Consider the following 17,536-nt stretch of genomic DNA (forward strand, 5'->3'; position numbering starts at 1 on the left):
TTCCTAGGTTTTTATGAGCTTTTCCGTTTAATCATTTACAGTTACTTTGCTTGCAATTGATCTGGCAGCATTTTTTTAAGGCAGCTCACTTTTATTCTTTCCAATGCAGGCAACACGCTTTGCATACAAACAACTCTTTGAATATTTGATTCATTTGATAGAGTGAAGTTATTAACTGAGGCTTAACTGGCGTAAACAAGTTTGGTAACAGACAGCTACTCCTCAGGAAGTGTACAGCTTAACAGTTGGGAGCAGAATTGCTTCGTCATAATAGTAGCCAGCTAGGCTGGGCAGATTTTACAGATACGATGAACCATGTCTTCCAAATCGGCAAACTGGGTAAGCTAGATGGTTTCAGAGAGCTGTATTGGACTAGTTACAGTAATTACTAATAGAATTTCACCCTGTGTTTTCACTTCTCACTCTGAAATGTTGCCATTTGCTCATGCTGGAGTGGACCCTGGCACACCTTTCTCCATGCTTATACAAAATCCTAGGGGTTCATACCAAGACATTGTCCTGATGGGATCTGAAGTATGAGAAGGCATCAACTAGGTGGAACGCAGAAGAGATCAGTCTAGAGACAGCAGCAGGGGTCCCACCATGTGGGGCCTTAGAGGAAGAGTTTGTAGTTAATTCTAAGGGCACTCGGAAGCCATTGGAGTCTTTTTTTACAAAAACATTTTCTTTTGTATTTCTATTCATTTTCGGCTGCACTGGGTCTTCATTGCTTTGTGCGGGCTTTCTTTAGTTGCGGTGAGCGGGGGCTGCTCTTCGTTGCGGTGCACGGGCTTCTCACTGCGGTGGCTTCTCGCTGCAGAACACGGGCCGTAGGTGTGGGCTTCAGTTGTTGCAGCACGCAGCCTCGGTAGTTGTGGTGCACGGGCTCAGTTGTTCTGCGGCATTGTGAAATCTTGCCCGAACAGGGATCAAACCCGTGTCCCCTGCATTGGCAGGAGGACTCCCATCCACTGTGCCACCAAGTAAGTCTCATTGGAGTCTTCTGATGAGTGGAATGAAAGTTAAGGTGACAAGAGCTAAAAGGCTATTACCCATGCAAGAGATCATAATGGCTTGTACTAAGAATAGTGAGAACTGAGGATTTAGGGAGATTAAGGAGAAGGAGGAGACTTCTGTCCCTACGATTTGCCTTCCTACTACCAGCAGTGAGGTCTCCTGACATAGTCCAGCCTTTGGAGATAACTGTTGATATCTAGCTGGCTGTCTGGGTCCAGAGAGTAGTGATTCCCTATTTGGCCACAATCCAGGTCAGATTTGGGGCTCAGGTTGGGGCTCCAATATGACCTTACCTGGGGCTTCTCCTCCCATCTGATTGCTCCTCATAGATCTGAACTCTAAAGGGATGGAGTGTCCCAGCCTCTGTACACACACACCTCCTCATGATGTCATTCATTCTCATGAAACACTGAAGGTTCTCAAAGTTGTATCTCTAGACCTTCCCCCATTTACACTGTTTAGTCAACATTGCAAATGTACCACATAGATACAGAAACACATTAAGGAAGAGAAGGGGACTTCTGTCCCTATGATTCTCCTTTCTACTGCCAGCAGTGGGGTCTCCTGACATAGTCAGGCCTCTGGAGGTAACTGTTGATATCTAGCTGGCAGTCTGGGTCCAGAGAGTAGTGATTCCCTCTTTGGCCACAATCCAGGTCAGATTTGGAGTTCCATCTCCGCCCACCCCACCCTGCTCCTCCCACAGTTATTTCCCTTTCATGAAATGACACCTCTACAAGCAAAACCCTTGAAATCACTTCTCCCTCTCACTTTCACTCCCCACATAAGTCCTCTGGGTTTCAGCTTGAAAATAAATTGTGAAAGTGTGGCCATACTCCCTGCGATCTAAGCCACCTGTGACTCTCAGCTGGCTTATTGCCATAGTCTCTTATCTGCCCTCCTGCTCCACTAGTCCTTACCTCATATTCAACACAGCAGCTGGAGGGATCTTTTTAAAAAAAGATGTTACTATTTCAAAAGTTTGCATATGGTAAGAATTGCAAATAATCTACAAGAACGAACTGAGTCTCCTTTTCATGTCTTTGACTCTTCCATCTGCTGTCTTCTCTCCTCAGAGGTGACTCTGGATCCAGCTTCTTCTGTAGACTTGTAGAGACACTGTGGGCATGACTCTATGCATTTGTGAATGATTTGTTTAAAATGTAAATGAGACTTTGTCACTTCCTTGATAAAAACCTTTTGATGGTTCCCCAGCAAAGTGAGACTAAAATCCAAATTCCATCGTGAGGCTATAGGACCCGGCTTGTGGCACCTGGCCATTCTGCTTCCTCAGCTCTCCTTCACCCTCACTCTGCTCCAGTCGTGCTGCCCCCCACCTCCCCCCACCCCCCGGTTCCCTTGCATTCTCAGGATTTGCGCCCTGGCTGGTCCCTCATCTTAGCACACTCTTGCAGCCTATGTGGACTTGCAGGCTGCCTAAAGGTCACTTTGCTGAGTTCTCACGGTCATCATCATCCCACCCCCCGTAAATAGTGTGCATTTGCTCTATTTGTAACACATCACAAAATGCGATTATTTATTTTCTCCAGTGGGGCTGGTCTCTTTGGTCACCACAATTGGTGCCCAGCACAGAACTGGAAATGGCACTAATAATGATTTTAAAAGGAGAAAAACTATCATTTACGTCGTCACTGTGCCAAATACCGATCTAATGGTTTATCAACTCATTTGATTCTCATAGCCATTTTAGGGATAGCTAATATCCACATTTAAGAAACAAGGAAACTGAAGCAAGAAATGTTATACACAAGAACTAGCATGTGAATCGGAGAAGGCAATGGCACCCCACTCCAGTACTCCTGCTTGGAAAATCCCAAGGACGGAGGAGCCTGGTAGGCTGCAGTCCATGGGGTCGCGAAGAGTCGGACACGACTGAGTGACTTCACTTTCACTTTTCACTTTCATGCACTGGAGAAGGAAATAGCAACCCACTCCAGTGTTGTTGCCTGGAGAATCCCAGGGACGGGGGAGCCTGGTGGGCTGCCGTCTCTGGGGTCGCACAGAGTCAGACATGACTGAAGCGACTTAGCAGCAGCAGCAGCAGCAGCAGCATGTGAATACGCAGTCCTTTAATCTCAGTGAATGAGCGAATCAATGAATGGCCCTGAGTGCCGAGTGGCAAGGAGAAGAGGGAGGCGGGCGGAGCCTAGGTCGCGGGAGCCAATGGGCACGCAGCTATGGGACCGCCGGCTCCGCCCAAGCCGCGCGGAGGCCGCTGGGAGTTGTGGTCCCTCGCCCGCCTGGCCACGTCACTGCCTTGAAACCCTAAGTCCTCTCCTGAGTTTCTGGAACGATCCGTATTTCCGAACCTCTAGGTCGGTTCCCTTGCCTCCAGGCCTATTATTCCTTCCTCCCTCTGTTTCTGACGCGTCCCAACGTAGTCTCCCGGTTCCGCCGCCCGGCATGCCCCCCCCAGGCCTGGAGCCCGCTTAGTATCACCCTCTACGTTCATTCCCCGCCTCCCGCCCCGTCTCCCTTCGGTGTGACCTCCCAGTCCCTCCCCCTGAGGTGGTTTCTTTCACGTCCTCTCAGCCCCTCCATTTCGTGCGCGTGCGGCCCACGGCCCCGTCCAATTGCCGAGTTCCCCGCCCCACACACCCTTTCCCTGGCACCCCCCTCCGCCCCGTTTGGTACGCCCCGGCCACGCCCCCTCGCGGACGCGGTTGGTACGCGCCGCGCTCCCCTGCTCGCCGCAGTGGTTCGGCCGCGGCGACCCCTCTCCGGAGGCGCGTCCCCTGCGCTTGGTACAGCCCGGCCCGTCTCCCCCGGAGCCGCGCGCCCGCGCCCCTCAGTCGGCGCAGCCCGCAGCCCCCCGTGCGGCCCGTGGCAGCCCCCCAGCCCGCTCGGCCCGCGCTCGCCATGGTCCGTCCGCGCCGCGCCCCGCACCGCTCCGGCGCTGGGGGCCCCCTCGGGGGTCGAGGCCGCCCCCTGCGGCCCTTCACGGCGCGCGCCGCCCGCTCGCGCTCCTGGCCGGCCAGCCCTCGGGGACCGCAGCCGCCACGGATCCGGGCTCGCTCGGCCCCTCCCATGGTGAGCCCCCCGCCCTTTTTCCAGAGCTTTCCACGGCCCCGCCCCCGCCGGCCCCTCCCCCGGGCTGGTGTCTTTGTCCCCCGGCTCTCACCCCCTCGGGGGTTTCTCCGGTGACCCGAAGGGTGGTCCCGCCTGGGACCCGCTCCCCCCGTGAAACCCCCTGGGTGGTACGCGCCGGGCTCTCCCCTTTGTTTCGCGTTCGGGATGGGGTGGCGGGGGTGGGGTACGGGGGTGGCAAGGGCTCAAATTACTGCTGACTCCGCGGCCTGATTCGAACGCTGGGTGGGGGGCGGGCGGACGGTCGGCATGTACTGTTGTTTTTCCAATTGGAAAGTTGCTCTCTCTCCGCGCAGGGAAGCTGGAGATGGGGGAGGAGCGGGGGGCGCTGGCGAGGGGCCCCGCGTCTCGCAGTCGGGCGCCCAGGTGTTGCCCCCGGGGGCGTTCAGCAGGGCGCCCGTGGCGTGTGCGCCCGGGGTTCGTTTGCGCGCTTGCCCAGGTGTGGGATGTCCCCACTGATCACGGCAAGCCCAGATCTTAAACATAAACATAGCTTCGCAGGGACGCTAAGTTAGACACACTTCCCCAGACCCACAACCTGTACATACTTCTCAAAAATCTTCCTAAGGTTTTTGGGGCGGTAAATTCACACATCCCAACGTTAAAAATCACGCACAGCTAAACTGTGACACGCTTGCTCAGATGCGCCGTTTACCCTAACCTGGGGCTAATTAATAAATACCCTGCCTCACCGTTGTACGTGGCGGGGACCTGTGGCAGCTGCACACCAGCCTTGAGCAGGTTTTCTTGATGTTAAGAGTCAGATGCCCGGACTCTGAACACCTCTCTGCTCTTAAACATCAGCCTTGACTCCATTGCTTCCCAGTTTCTTAGCGTTCATGTCCTCTTGTTCACAAGCGTCTCCTGGGTCCTTAAACGTGCGTCCTAAGGCTTTCATCTTTTTTCAAGTACTAAAAAGGCTTCCTATGCAGTGACTAGCAAAACACATGTGGGAGGTACAGCCAGTTTACATGCACACCTGTCCAGATGTGAGATTTCCTTTTAGGATTGCATTTAGGTCTAGTCCTTAAACGTGACCCTCCACCTTGATGCTCATCCTGCATTCGTTGAGAGCTGGGCTTAAGCTTCTCTGATCTTCACCCCCCAGATTAAAGCGTGGTTAGTCTGATGGCTAGAAATACGGCGGAGTTTAAACAGGTGTTCCTGGTGCTCACATGACCCAGGTCCTTAAGTGCGTTTGTCTGGATCCCAAGGGCTTCTACAGTTGTGTGATCTAACTAGTTTCTTGGATGTTATGGGCTCTGGCCGTGGTGCCTACGCACCCAGGGCTCCGACGGTCTATCTCCATCTCAGGAACACACACCACCATGTTCTTAGAGCGGGAAGCCCTCTGCCTTTCTTCCTGATCTCACTGGATTGTCTGAATCCCAGAACCACCTGCCCACACGGAGAGCACGCTTGGCTCAGATTTCTTTGCCTTTTAAGCTCTTGCGAAATATAGTTTTTCCTGTCTCATATTCTGGGGCAGAAGACACCTGTGTGCTTTATAGGAAATTTGGAAAAAAATACTCATTAGTAGTAAGATGAAAATAACCACTTTTATTTTTTCTGGCTGCCTGGAGGCGCCTACTAGAGAGGTTTTCGAGAGTTTCCTGCTGCCCCGCAGTCCAAAACTCCCCCTTGTTTGTTTTGAGATGTTTTTGGTGTGTGTGTGTTTAGAGATGACGGGATAGTGCCCCACGAGTAGGATGTGTCCTGCTTGGCTTCGTCCTGCCAACATTGTGGTGTGCTGCAGATGCTCTCAAGACACTGTGTTTGGGAGACCCTCCGTTTGTCGTCTGGCTCCCGGTGGTTCCCAGAGTTCTGTTCTCTGTGCTTCCGGTCGCTTCCTCCCGCCTCCCCAGGGTCAGCCTGAAGTGGCTGCAGACTGGGCTGCGTGAGGGAGGGCTGGAGCCCGCCTGGCGGGAGCCGGGGGAGAGCCTGGATTCTCTCTCCAGGGCCGGGGGAACCGTGGAAGAGAGTTCTGTGCTTGGGCGGGATGGGGCAAGCTGGTGTGCGTCTGGCTGTGTGTCGTGGGGTGTTCTGAGAGTCGTATCTCAATAGAGGGACCCAAAATTGATGATCCTGGGAGGATGAGTGGGGCGCATCTCTTGAAGGGGAGGGCATGGCAGGCCAGGGCAGAGCCTGGCCCGAGCAAAGGCTGAAGGGGAAGCAGCTGGTCGCTTTCAGGGACCAGCGTTGAGAGGACAGGCAGGCCGGGCAGAAAAGGACGTGGGGGCCACCCAGTCTGAGTGTCAGCTCTGGAAGAAAGGGTTTGGAGACTGCCTGGGGCAATTTGCCGCAGGGGGCCTGGGGTCTGGAGGTTGGGGTGTCCCTTCTGGGGTGTGTGGGGGCAGCTCCTCAATCGCCTCCCCCTCTCCCGCAGCAAGGTGCTCGGGTCTTTGGGGCCCTGGGCCCCATCGGGCCCTCCTCGCCTGGACTCGCCCTCGGGGGCCTGGCCGTTGGTGAGCACCGGCTCAGCAACAAGCTGCTGGCCTGGAGCGGTGTCCTGGAGTGGCAGGAGGTGAGCACCCGCGGCCTGCGAGTCTGCAGGGTGGGGGCTGATTTGGGGGTCCCGCAGGTAGGCAGCCAGCCCGTACAGCTGGGCTGTGTCCAGAGACCCCTCTGCCCCCACCACAGAAGCGCAGACCCTACTCGGACTCCACCGCGAAGCTGAAGCGGGCCCTTCCCTGCCAGGCCTACGTGAACCAGGGCGAGAACCTGTGAGTGCGGGCAGGGTGCGAGGGTGGGTGGCGGAGGGGGTGCGCCCTCCTGACCCTCTCCTCCTGCAGGGAGACTGACCAGTGGCCGCAGAAGCTGATCATGCAACTGATCCCGCAGCAGCTGCTGGTGAGACCCCACCCTTACCCGCCCCGGCCACGAGCACCTGCCCAGCCCTGACCCTGCTGCCCCCATGTCGCCCCCAGACCACCCTGGGCCCCCTGTTCCGCAACTCCCAGCTGGCGCAGTTCCACTTCACCAACAGAGACTGTGACTCCCTCAAGGGGCTCTGCCGGGTCATGGGCAACGGCTTCGTGAGTGGGGCAGGGGTGATGGGGGCGGGTGGGGACAGAGGCCCTGGGAACACCGTGGTGACCAAGTAAAGTGGTAGGCAGAGCTCTGCTGGGACAATCGAGGCAGGTGGCAGGGTCCGGGGAGACCTCCGGGGGCATCCCCCGTCCCTGTGAACTGGGGTCTCACTGCTTAGAGGGGACAGCAGAGGAACCCAGCTCTCCGCCAGGCCAGGCCGTGGCGGGCATGGAGCACAGGAGCAAAGGGAGGGGCCTGGGCCCGCCCTCCGCCGAGCCAGGAGCTTGTTGGGGCCACAGCCCCTGGCAGGGACCTGGAAGTGGGGGTGATGGGAAAGAGCTGGAACAGGGAATAGTTCTTATCTGCGGTCCCCTAGGGGGAGCCAGGGCATTTGTGTAAAACCGAGGCAGTGGTCTGAGAGTAGTGGGTGCTCAGTAAACTCGAGCTGGTGAGGTTGTTACGAGTCAGGGTTCAGACACAGCTGGCGTGGGCACGTTTCCAGCAGCTGCCCAAGGGAAGCTGCCCAGAGGGCTCTGCTCTGGGGTCCCTCCAGTCCTCCGTCCCCTCTGGGACAGCCTGCCTCCTGGCTGTGGTCTTCAGGGGGCGCTGTGCGGTCCTCCCTTTCTTCGTGGGATTGACAGGTGTGGGGGGTCTCTCCTGCCTGGTTCAGCACTGTTTGCTGAGAGCGCGCCTGCTCCACCCCGGTGGGGACAGGGACACCTATGGGGCTCAGGTTCTCCTGCAGTCCCACCGAGGAGGCAGTAGCTTCTCATGCAACAGGCGTTTACGTGGCACTTGCTGTGGGCACTGTTGTTATGCCATTGTACAGATCGGGTAACTGAGGTGCAGAGGTGACTTGCCTTGGGTCAAAGCTAGGAGGACGTAGAGCTGGGTCTGCTCCCCGGCTCTGGTCTGGCGTCTCCCCCCCGGTGTGGTGGCCTCTGTCTGCTGGGCCCAGGCTCCCGGGACAGGGCCGGCCTGGGGTGGGGGGCGGGCGTGGGAGATGGAGCCCTCTCAGGACCCTCACCTCCCAACATGGGGCCCCTGTCCTGACCCCAGATCACCGTGGGGCCGACACCGAGGTGCTGGTTCTTAGGCCGCGGTGGCCCTGGTCCCTTGGAGGGTTTCTGCCCCTTGATGCCCGCCCTCCCGCAGGCGGGCTGCATGCTCTTCCCGCACATCTCCCCATGCGAGGTGCGCGTGCTCATGCTGCTGTACTCGTCCAAGAAGAAGATCTTCATGGGCCTCATCCCCTACGACCAGAGCGGCTTCGTCAACGCCATCCGGCAGGTCATCACCACCCGGAAACAGGTGTGCCCTGGGGCTGCCGCTCACCCTGAGGCTCTGCAGGGCCGGGGGGCACAGGGAGCTGGACGGGCTGGCGGGCACAGCAGTCTGGCAGGACGGGGTGTGTGCGCACCATGCTCCCACCTCATCAGCGGTTCACAGCGTCCCCTTCACCTGAAAGTGTCCCAGCCGAGGGCACGGGGGCAGCGGGGCTGGGCCAGCACTGGGGAGTCCTCTAGGCCTGTGGGCAGCCTGGAAACACAAGCCCGGCAGGGGTCCGAGGCGGGGCTGGGCCTTGGGGCAGCCTCCAGGTTCCCAGGCTCCTCTGGGGAGCCTGGGGCACCAGCCCACCTGTCTCCTCCCACAGGCAGTGGGACCTGGCGGCGTGGCAGGCCCCGTCCAGATTGTCAACAACAAGTTCCTGGCGTGGAGCGGAGTCATGGAGTGGCAGGAGGTGAGGCCAAGGGGACCTTGGGACCAGTGCTTCGTCACTGACCCAGGGCGCCTTCCACTCCTGACCTGAGCCTCTTCCCCCCAAAAGCCCAGGCCTGAGCCCCACAGCCGGTCTAAGCGGTGGCTGCCCTCGCACATCTATGTGAACCAAGGGGAGATCCTGTGAGTGGTGGGCAGGGGGCGGGGCTGGAAGGCGGGGGCGGGGCTGGAGGGAGCCCCGCCTCCTGAACTGCAGGCGTGTCCCCGCAGGAGGACCGAGCAGTGGCCGAGGAAGCTGTACATGCAGCTCATCCCGCAGCAGCTCCTGGTGAGCGGGGAGGGGCGCCTGCCTCCACCCCCGGGCGGGGGTGGGGGTGCTGCAGGCCTGGCTTCGAGGGGGTCACAGCCGGGGTGAGGTGCGGGGTCGCCGGGTGGCCACCGGGTGGGGGCCTCATGAAGCCGCCCCTGGGCCCTGCAGACCACGCTGGTGCCGCTCTTCCGCAACTCCCGCTTGGTGCAGTTCCACTTCACCAAGGACCTGGAGACGCTGAAGAGCCTGTGCCGGATCATGGACAATGGCTTTGTGAGTGGGGCGGGACGCGCGCCGGGCTGACGACCCCAAACAGAGCGACTCGGGGCGCAGAAACCGAAAGGAGACGGAGGGGAGGTTCCCCCAGAACCAGCCCTGGGGAAGCATGCAGTGCTGTTTGCGTGGACATCACTTGTCCTGACCCCGGTTCACAGATGGGGAAACTGAGGCTCAGAGGCTGTGCCCGCACGTGCTGGGCCTCTGGGTCCTGCTCGCTGTCTGGGTTAACCCCTGCTTCCAGGCCCTTCCCTGGGTCGGGGTCTGTCTTCCTCCAGCCCGCGCTCTTAGCCCCGGGTCTCATCTGCTGCGCGTCTCAATTGGTCCCTCTGCTCTGCAGGCCTCAGTCTCTCCCTCTGGGAAGCAAGGGTGTTGGGCTCCTGAAGCCACAGCTGTCCGTGTCTGCTTTTGGGTGTTTGCTCTACTGGGTCCGGCTGTCCTAGCTCAGCATTTCTTTCTAAATCAGCTGAAGGCATCATAGTCGTGCTTCAGTGCCTTTGAGGGGCTGGTTGTGTATGCCTTTTGTGGTAAATAAGAGTTGAAAAGCTCAGAGTTCCCTCAGGGAGACCTTACTGTGAGCACCCCTGCAGGCTCTCAGCTCCGGTGGGTGCTGGGAGCGCCTTCCCCTGGCCCTGTCACCGCTGGTCCCCGTGGTGGCGCACAGCCAACGGCGGCACAGCCTCTTCTGGGGGCCCGCGGGGCCTCAAGCTCTCAGCCTGGAAGATAGGGATGGTGACGCCCGGGCCTGCAGAGGGCGAGGATCCAGTGAGATGGGTCGGGAGGCGCTTGGTACCTGTGGGTGCTGTGGTGCTGAGCCACGGGGTGCGTCACCTGCCCAGCCTCCTTGCTCTTGACTGCCTCTAGGGTTTCCCCAGTGGAGGCCGCCCTGGGGCCCCGCCGTCTCTCCCCTAGCGTGGGGTGGCTTGTGTGCGGTGCTGTCCGTCACGGCTGTGGCTGGTCCTGGGTGCTCGCCCAGTCGGCGTGGGGGGTCACAGGATCACCGGAGCGTGCTGGGAGGACCCTCGGGCAGGCGCTTCTGTCTCAGGTCCCCTCCTGAGAGTGGTGACAGGCCTGGGGACAGCCCGGAATGCTCTGTCCTCTGGACGCGGGCTTTCAAGGGAAGGAGTGCGCTGAGGGCTGGCTGTGACCGCTCTCTGCGCCGCCAGGCGGGCTGCGTGCACTTCTCCTACAAGGCCTCCTGCGAGGTCCGCGTGCTCATGCTCCTGTACTCCTCGGAGAAGAAGATCTTCATTGGCCTCATCCCCCACGATCAGAGCAACTTCGTCAACGGCATCCGGCGCGTCATCGCGAACCAGCAGCAGGTGCTGCAGCGGAACCTGGAGCAGGAGCAGCAGCAGCGAGGGGTGAGGGCCCCCCTCGCTGTGCCCCTTCTCCCCAACCCGCCCCGGCCCGCGGCTGACTCCTCCCTACTGTCCTTCCCCACAGATGGGAGGGTAGTGGGCCCCCCTGGGGCCGGGCCTCTCCAGGAGTCACAGATGAGGCCCCTGCAAAGACTGGTGAGTGGCAGCCGGCCCAGGGCAGGAGGGCCCCGTGGACACGCCTGCGGTTGGGAGGTGGTGTGACCCTGGCTTACAGGAGATGAGAGAGGGAGAGGCCTGCCCGCCCCCGCTGAGCCCCTGGGAGGCTTCTGGCCTGGGGCGGGGTGCGGGGTCCCCCACCCAGTCCTCCTCTATGCCCCCCACCCCCCACCCCTATCAGATGCTTCTGAGCAGGGGCCTCTGGGGACTGTGCCCGCCCGGCGAGATGGAGGACCACGTCCTGAGATGTCTCCGAGGACAGCCCCCCACCCTGTACGTTTCCCCAATAAAGTCTTTTAAAAGCCGTCTGGCCACTTGGCTCTGTTCAGACTCCCGCCTCCAGAGAGGCCGGGCCCCTCATCTGAGCTGGGAGAGGATGCCACCGCGCACAGAGCTGCCCAGCCTGGGCGGTACCTTCTGCTCCAAGTCTTGCAGGGTTCTTCCTGCAGCTGCTCCCAGGCTGCCCTCCCTGCCCTGTGGCTTCCATGGGCCTCACTCGGCTGGAAGCAGACACAAGGCAGGGCCAGGCAGGTTCCAGCTGCCACCAACATAAATCTCTCCAACCCAGGAGAGGCAGGGGCCCCCCAGGGGGCAGAGTCCCCATTAGCGCCTTCCTGGGACCCTGAGCCCAGCAGGTCTGTGCTGCTGGCCTGGCTGGGTGAACCACACTTCTTCCCAGCAAAATGCTGGCCAAGAGTTAGGAAAAATAGCATTTATTGTGGTGAGGGGCGAGGGCCGGGTGGGGGGTGGGGGGGTGCGGTGCAGGATGGCTCAGCCCTCTGAGAACTGGCGGTACAGCCGCTCGAGCTGCGGTGCCACATGCAGCCGAAATGGGATCTCCAGGACGGCCGCGAAGCCTTCAGCCAGCGTGGGGGCCTCGAACTGCTTCCTGGTGGCAGAGGGTGCGGGCTGGAGGCGAGGCCCAACCTTGGGGCTCACCCCGATGTCCCCCCCCCTCACCCTGCGGCCCCCACCTGTAGCCATAAATGACGATGTCGGACACGGGCACGTGGGAGGAGTCTGTCATCTCCCGGAACTGCAGGGGCAGAGGTGGGGCCGGTGAGGCCAGGGCTCGGTGGGGTCTGGGGGGACTGGGGGCGCTGGGGGTGCTCGCTCACCCGGTTGTTGTGGCGCGCCTGCTCCACGGTGGCACTGAAGAGGAAGCAGCGGCAGGGCACGCCCGCATCCCGGGCACACTTGATGTACCTTGGGGAGAGGAGGGCGGGGGGCTTGGTAAAGGGCCCGGGGCCGCCCTCCAGGGACCTTCCCTGGGACCCCGGTACCTGGCCCGGCTCTGGACGTCGGGGTTTGTGTTGTCGATCACGACCGGTTTCCTCTGCTTCAGGGCTGCCTCACATGCGGTCACACAGCGCTGCCATGAGCCCAGAGTGTCCTGGAAACCCAGAGAGAGATCAGGGATGGGGCCTGGGAGACCCAGGGGCACAGGGACCGAGGGCCGGTGGGGGGACACCGAGGCAGAGTGACGGAGAGTCAGAAAGGACAGCTGTCCAGGGAGTGGAGACCAAGAGGACAGTTCTTGTGGGGTCGGGGGGCAATGAAGACCAAGTCCTACCCTGTTCACGTGGACGTATCCGGCTGACACGAGATGCTCCCGGAGGAAGGTGGACTTCCCGGCTGTGAAGGGTGCAGGGTGAGTGGGGCCTGAGGAGTCGGAAAGGGGCTGGGGCTTCTGGGGGTCAGGGAGTCTCACCCCCAGGAAATCCCACGGCGACGACCACCTCCGGGTCTGAGCTTAAGAGGGAGCTGGACTCGGGGAGGCAGAGAGGCCCAGAGCGGGCGACGCTCCTCTAGGAGGGACAGACAAGATGAGAGAGACCCGGCCCCATCCCTGTGCGCCCCCCGCACCGCCCTTCAGGCCTCACCGGGTCAAAGGCTGGGAGCTCGAAGCGGGTCGCGGGCCACTTGAGAAAGAACTCCTCTGGTGTGGTGAATGGCAGGCCCACGTTCAGGGCGAACTGCAGGCGAGGGCGCAAGTTGGGTGGGGTGGGATGGGGCGGGGTGGGGGCGGGCTCCGGGGGCGGGACCGTGTGGGGCACTCACCAGGCGGTCTGCACAGGAGAAGTCTTTCTTCTTGCGCCCAGGGGCCCAGTTGGCTGGGCGTCCCGCTGCGTCTGGAACACGGAGCCCCGTCTCCACCCGCATCCTTGGGGGCGGCCCGTCCCCATCAGCGCCCAGAACCCACTCACCTCCCCAGCCCAAGGCCCTTACCTCCCACAAAGACGCTGTCCCCGATGGAGATGGGCACGCCCTCGTTGGCCTGGGCAGGGATGGGGACACATGAGAGGCAATAAGGGACCCACGCCCACATCTGTCGCACTAACGGGTCCTGCCAGGAGGTCGGCTCCGTCGGTGTCCCGCATTAGGCCTGCCCTCCAGCCTCTGAGACCTCAGCCACTTCTCAGCCGCTTCACCGTCTGTTCCACAAGCGGCCGCCAGAGGGCGCCCGCTCCCACCGGGCGCGGCCCCGGACCCCACGCAGTCTGACCTCCCACTCGCCCCCCTCACCCGCTCAGCGGTAGCCACACAGGCCTCCTCCCTGCCCGCGAACACACCAGACCCCATCCACCTCAAGATTCTTGCACTTGCTGTTACTCTGCTCTTTCCTCAGATGACACACGGCTCCCTCACCACCTTTAATCAACACCTGGCTGCACCCTCACTGTTTACACATCCATCAACACACTTATCATCGTCCGCGCCCTCCCTAGTCCAGGAGCACCCGGGCGCAGGCAGGTCTGTCTTGTCCACTAATACGTTCAGCTCAAGAAGCTTTGTTTGTTCTGAAGAACAAACCCATGAATGAATCCACAGGTGATTTCTCTCTAGACCACTCCGGTTTTCCGAGTTTAAAAGCACTGGCCTCACCCACCAGCACTAGGACATGATAGCAAAAAAACTGAGGCGGCCAGGCCTGGGGAGGGGGTGACAGGGAAGGTCATGGAGCAGAGACCTGGAGTGGGCAGACGGGCGGGGAGCCCTGGGAGTCGGAGGCTCACCTGCTCCTGCAGGTGGTCCCACATGCCGCTCACTGGCTTCCGGTACAAGCCTGCGTGCGTGGCCACCAGCACCTGTGGGTGGGGTGGGGGTCAGACACCATCCTTGACTCTTGCTCCGACACCCAGAGTCCTTCAAGGGCACCTGAATCCCAAAGACACTACGCCAACCCTCACCAAGGTGAGCACCACTTACAATGCATCTGTCAGCATAACCACCCCTGGGGCTCCCACCCACTCCCCAACTGGCTCACCATGTCACACCTTCTCCCCGGGTCTTTGTTTCCTCCTTTCCGGCCCACCGCGCTATCTCTGGCCCCTGTCTCAGCCTCTCTGTCCCTCTACATAGTCCTTCAGCCTCCCGTGCAGCCATACCTGAAAGGGGACCCCTAGCTTCTCCACCACAGCCTCCACCTTAGCTTTGAACTCCTCCGCTCGCAGCTTTCCGCGCCCGATGCCCATCTGGTTGGTGAAGATCACCAGCTGTGAAGGAGACGGGGTGTCACCCGGGCCCCTCATCAGGCCCAGGCCTGCCTTGTGAGCCGGCCCCCACGGGGCACACACCTTGTAACCCTCAGCGGCTAGTTCCCGGAGCTTCCGCGGAATCTCTAGGTACAAGATCCTAGGGCGGGCGAGGAAGCGCAAGGTGACCTGGGGCCCGGAAGCGCCTCAGCATCCCCTCCTACTGCCTCCAATCACCTCCAGTCACTGGGGCCAGTGGGAAAGACCTTCCCAGAACGTGTGGTGATGAGGGTCCCATCCAGATCAAAACCAGCCACCTGGCGTCACCCAGAAAAAAGAGCAGCACTGTTACACCTCTGGTCCACCTAGCTCACAGGCTGGTTCGCATCAATTCTGCAAGCTGGGACTATGACCGCCCGCCCCTTACAGATGGGGAAACCCAGTCACAGCAGGCCTACCCATCCTATGTAAGGACAAGGATGCCACCCGGACAGCAGAGAGTGAAATCTTCTCTACCACCTCCCATTCCTCCTGAGCCCCTCAGTATTTCAATCTTTAAAATGGGTTTCGTATCCGACCCAGCCTCCTTCCATTTCACTTTTGGGGACTAATAACCACGAAAATCCAAATGGGAGCTAAGTTTTGTTTGGGTGTTAACTGGACTGTGCTAGAGCTCAGTCTTCAGCTTGGGCCTCACCTTGCCCCGAGCCTTCACACCAGGTGCTGTGAACACCAGCAGCTTCTCGAAGGTCTCCCAGCCAGGGGATGACTTCCTTATCCGCTTTTTCTGCTGCTCAACATTTTCCTCCTCTCCCTCTCGGGTCACGGGAGGGGTACTGGGTGGAGTGTCTGGCTGGGATTCTGGAGTGAGGGCCTCTTCCCAGCGCAGGGTCAGCGGGTGGAGGCCATTGACCAAATACAGCGTGTCCCCCACCCCCAGAGCGCCCTTCAAACCGGGTCTCAGCTCCTGGGTCCCGGCAGTTGAGGGGTTAACTCCCAGCTGTAGAGAGAGGCGGTAACTGGAGCTGGCCCCACCCCCCGGCAACCTCCTCCAATCAAATAACCCGGGAAAGGAATCGCCGTTCTCCACCAGCCAATCAGACCCTCGAGCCCCGCCTCTTCACCGTGTACCGCCAATCAGGCTCTGGGAAGATTAGCAGCCTCCAGTCTTACTCGTTTTAAATGGGGATGGATGTTTACCCGGTTGCAGCGGGCTACACCTGTTCCCCTCCCAGAGTCTGGTTTTCCCAATTGGGCCCGTTCCCCGCTGGGTGACGATTCTCCATACCCTCCATCCTCACCCCCAGGCCTGCTGCCTCTTGTTAAGGAATCGGTACCTGTTTCACTGCCACCGTCCGAGTCTCAGGGTCAGCGACCAGCTCCACTGAAGATTGAAGGGGTGGAGTCAGGATCTGAATCCTTGGGTGACTGGTTCCCTCCTTACTGGGGAGCACGCCCCGCTTCAAACCACAGGATGGGGCCACAGCAGCCATTCGGCAGGAGGAAGCAGTTTATTTTCTAAGTAGGACTGGCTCACTCCTTGACATGCAGGAGCCAATAAAGGCCTTACAATTGCCTGGGACACTAGTCCTCGCCTAGGGAGACGGCAGGTATTTTTCTGTGTAGAAATGGCTTCTCCTTGACAATGTAGGACCTTGACAAGATGCAGATTCCGGGCTTGACCCGCAATATGCACTTTTCTCCATAGAACCGGCTCTCTGCTTAACAAGGGTCGTGGCCTCATTCAAGTCTTCGCGGCACTTGTGACTACCCTTCTCTGCCCAGTGACAAGTGTCTCGGGATGGACTCCCTCCGCTCCCGTCCAAGGCGTCTGGCTAAATCCAGGTCAAGTACCCTTCTTCTTTCTGTGCTCTCCACAGGGGGCACCTACTAACTTCGGGGCTGGCCGCACCACGCAGTTCCGCATGGTGGCCAAGCATATCCCCTCCTGTCTTTCCAACTGCCTGTGTTCCCGCTCCTTAAGCACACGCCACACCACCCGGTCCAGCTCAGGCCCCGCCCCGCCTACCCTGGTTTCGGGAGCACTTCCGGTCGGTAACCTGCGTCAAGGGTCCCCGGCCCAGGACCAGAGCTTGCCCTCCTGTGGGCAGGAAGATGGGAGGCGCTCCCCCAGCGGGGCTCTCCAGCCACAGGCGACCCTGGGTCTCCACCCTGGCCATTTTGGGAGTCGGCCTAAGGGGAAATAGGGAAACCGGTTTGACTGGCAGCCCTCAGTTGCCACAGGAAGTCCCGCCTCCTCCCGCCTTCTCCACTAGGAATTCCTTTCTTCCGCTAAAGGTTCCGGAAGTCCCACCCACTCGTCGGCCTCGGGATAGCTCGGTTTCCCAGGCGACGACGCCCCGCTCTACCTCCGGAGACTGGACCCCCGCTTTCCAGGGCAAAGGCCGAAAAATTCGCGCTCTCGCCTCGGCCCCACGCTCACCCCTGCCCACCGCTTGGTTCATTCGCCACTTCCGACCGGGGAGGGCTTGCCGGAGGCGCTGTGCCGGCGACTCGGCTGGCTGCTGTCTCTCCGCCCACGGAAATGACTCTTCCTACCGAGGTGGGCGGGGCATTGGCGCCGCTGCGGCATAAGCCCCGCCCTCTCAGGCCCAGGCACCCTAAGGTCCCTCTGCAGCTCTGACCTTCATCTCCTCTGCTGCAGTATGAGACTCAGGCCTGTAGGGGGGAGTGGATTCCATGCTCACAGATTTTCCTCTTTCCGCGTTGAAGTCTAATGTTTCCTTTTGCCGGAGATAGTTACAGCGGCATGAAGTTCTCTTTAAGGTTATTGTCAGTTGACGAAACCCCGTCGGGACAGCAATGCTGCAGTTTTCTCGTCTAGTGTGAGGATAATCGTTTCCACTTTGTGGAAGGAAAGATAGAGTTAGTACATGTAAATAATTTGTAAAGTTGTCTAGGTAATAGTTTACCCTGTTGAAGTCTTGTCGTTAGCATTCCATCGGTGGTGATCTGATGGGAGACGGGGATTCCGCGTTTGCATCCTCAGACCAGAGCCGTTTGTTCTTTTACCTCCAGCTGTCTTACATTAGTCCGAAACC

The 17,536-nt window shown here is 59.8% G+C and overlaps 2 protein-coding genes and 2 long non-coding RNA genes across 15 annotated transcripts; 2 read left to right on the forward strand and 2 right to left on the reverse strand.

The window, feature by feature from the left end:
• The first annotated feature begins 3,730 nt into the window (after positions 1 to 3,730).
• Positions 3,731 to 11,303, forward strand: PTOV1 (PTOV1 extended AT-hook containing adaptor protein). 2 transcript variants are annotated; one of them, XM_086353717.1, is made up of 13 exons: positions 3,731 to 4,068; positions 6,512 to 6,649; positions 6,766 to 6,848; positions 6,918 to 6,975; positions 7,053 to 7,160; positions 8,311 to 8,466; positions 8,810 to 8,896; positions 8,984 to 9,057; positions 9,145 to 9,202; positions 9,353 to 9,457; positions 10,627 to 10,824; positions 10,907 to 10,977; positions 11,180 to 11,303. In XM_086353717.1, exons 1-12 carry the CDS (start codon positions 3,898 to 3,900, stop codon positions 10,916 to 10,918), a joined length of 1,248 nt encoding a protein of 415 aa, XP_086209843.1. In that variant the 5' UTR covers positions 3,731 to 3,897; the 3' UTR covers positions 10,919 to 10,977; positions 11,180 to 11,303. The 2 variants fall into 2 exon arrangements, with proteins under 2 accessions (XP_086209843.1, XP_086209844.1); XM_086353718.1 differs by lacking the exon at positions 9,353 to 9,457.
• A 392-nt stretch (positions 11,304 to 11,695) lies between these two features.
• Positions 11,696 to 17,024, reverse strand: PNKP (polynucleotide kinase 3'-phosphatase). 11 transcript variants are annotated; one of them, XM_086353701.1, is made up of 17 exons: positions 16,918 to 17,024; positions 16,504 to 16,667; positions 15,812 to 15,858; positions 15,172 to 15,474; positions 14,712 to 14,791; positions 14,577 to 14,634; positions 14,388 to 14,495; positions 14,016 to 14,087; positions 13,228 to 13,276; positions 13,060 to 13,130; positions 12,882 to 12,974; positions 12,710 to 12,806; positions 12,572 to 12,633; positions 12,282 to 12,391; positions 12,117 to 12,204; positions 11,973 to 12,034; positions 11,696 to 11,887 (listed from the first exon to the last, which is right to left on the reverse strand). In XM_086353701.1, exons 2-17 carry the CDS (start codon positions 16,652 to 16,654, stop codon positions 11,770 to 11,772), a joined length of 1,569 nt encoding a protein of 522 aa, XP_086209827.1. In that variant the 5' UTR covers positions 16,655 to 16,667; positions 16,918 to 17,024; the 3' UTR covers positions 11,696 to 11,769. The 11 variants fall into 11 exon arrangements, with proteins under 11 accessions (XP_086209827.1, XP_086209828.1, XP_086209836.1 ...); XM_086353702.1 differs by having other exon boundaries at positions 16,844 to 17,024; XM_086353710.1 differs by lacking the exon at positions 14,712 to 14,791.
• LOC147354258 (uncharacterized) lies at positions 15,943 to 17,260 on the forward strand. Its single transcript, XR_015146300.1, has 3 exons — positions 15,943 to 16,084; positions 16,183 to 16,319; positions 16,751 to 17,260. It is a non-coding gene; the product is annotated as an uncharacterized LOC147354258 (long non-coding RNA).
• On the reverse strand, positions 17,192 to 17,524 carry LOC147354259 (uncharacterized). Its single transcript, XR_015146302.1, has 2 exons — positions 17,408 to 17,524; positions 17,192 to 17,315 (listed from the first exon to the last, which is right to left on the reverse strand). It is a non-coding gene; the product is annotated as an uncharacterized LOC147354259 (long non-coding RNA).
• Positions 17,525 to 17,536: the final 12 nt, after the last annotated feature.

Source organism: Bos grunniens, chromosome 18 (assembly GCF_055505025.1).
Source record: "Bos grunniens cultivar Pamir isolate PY7600 chromosome 18, Bosgru_T2T1.0, whole genome shotgun sequence".
Taxonomy (NCBI): domain Eukaryota; kingdom Metazoa; phylum Chordata; class Mammalia; order Artiodactyla; family Bovidae; genus Bos; species Bos grunniens.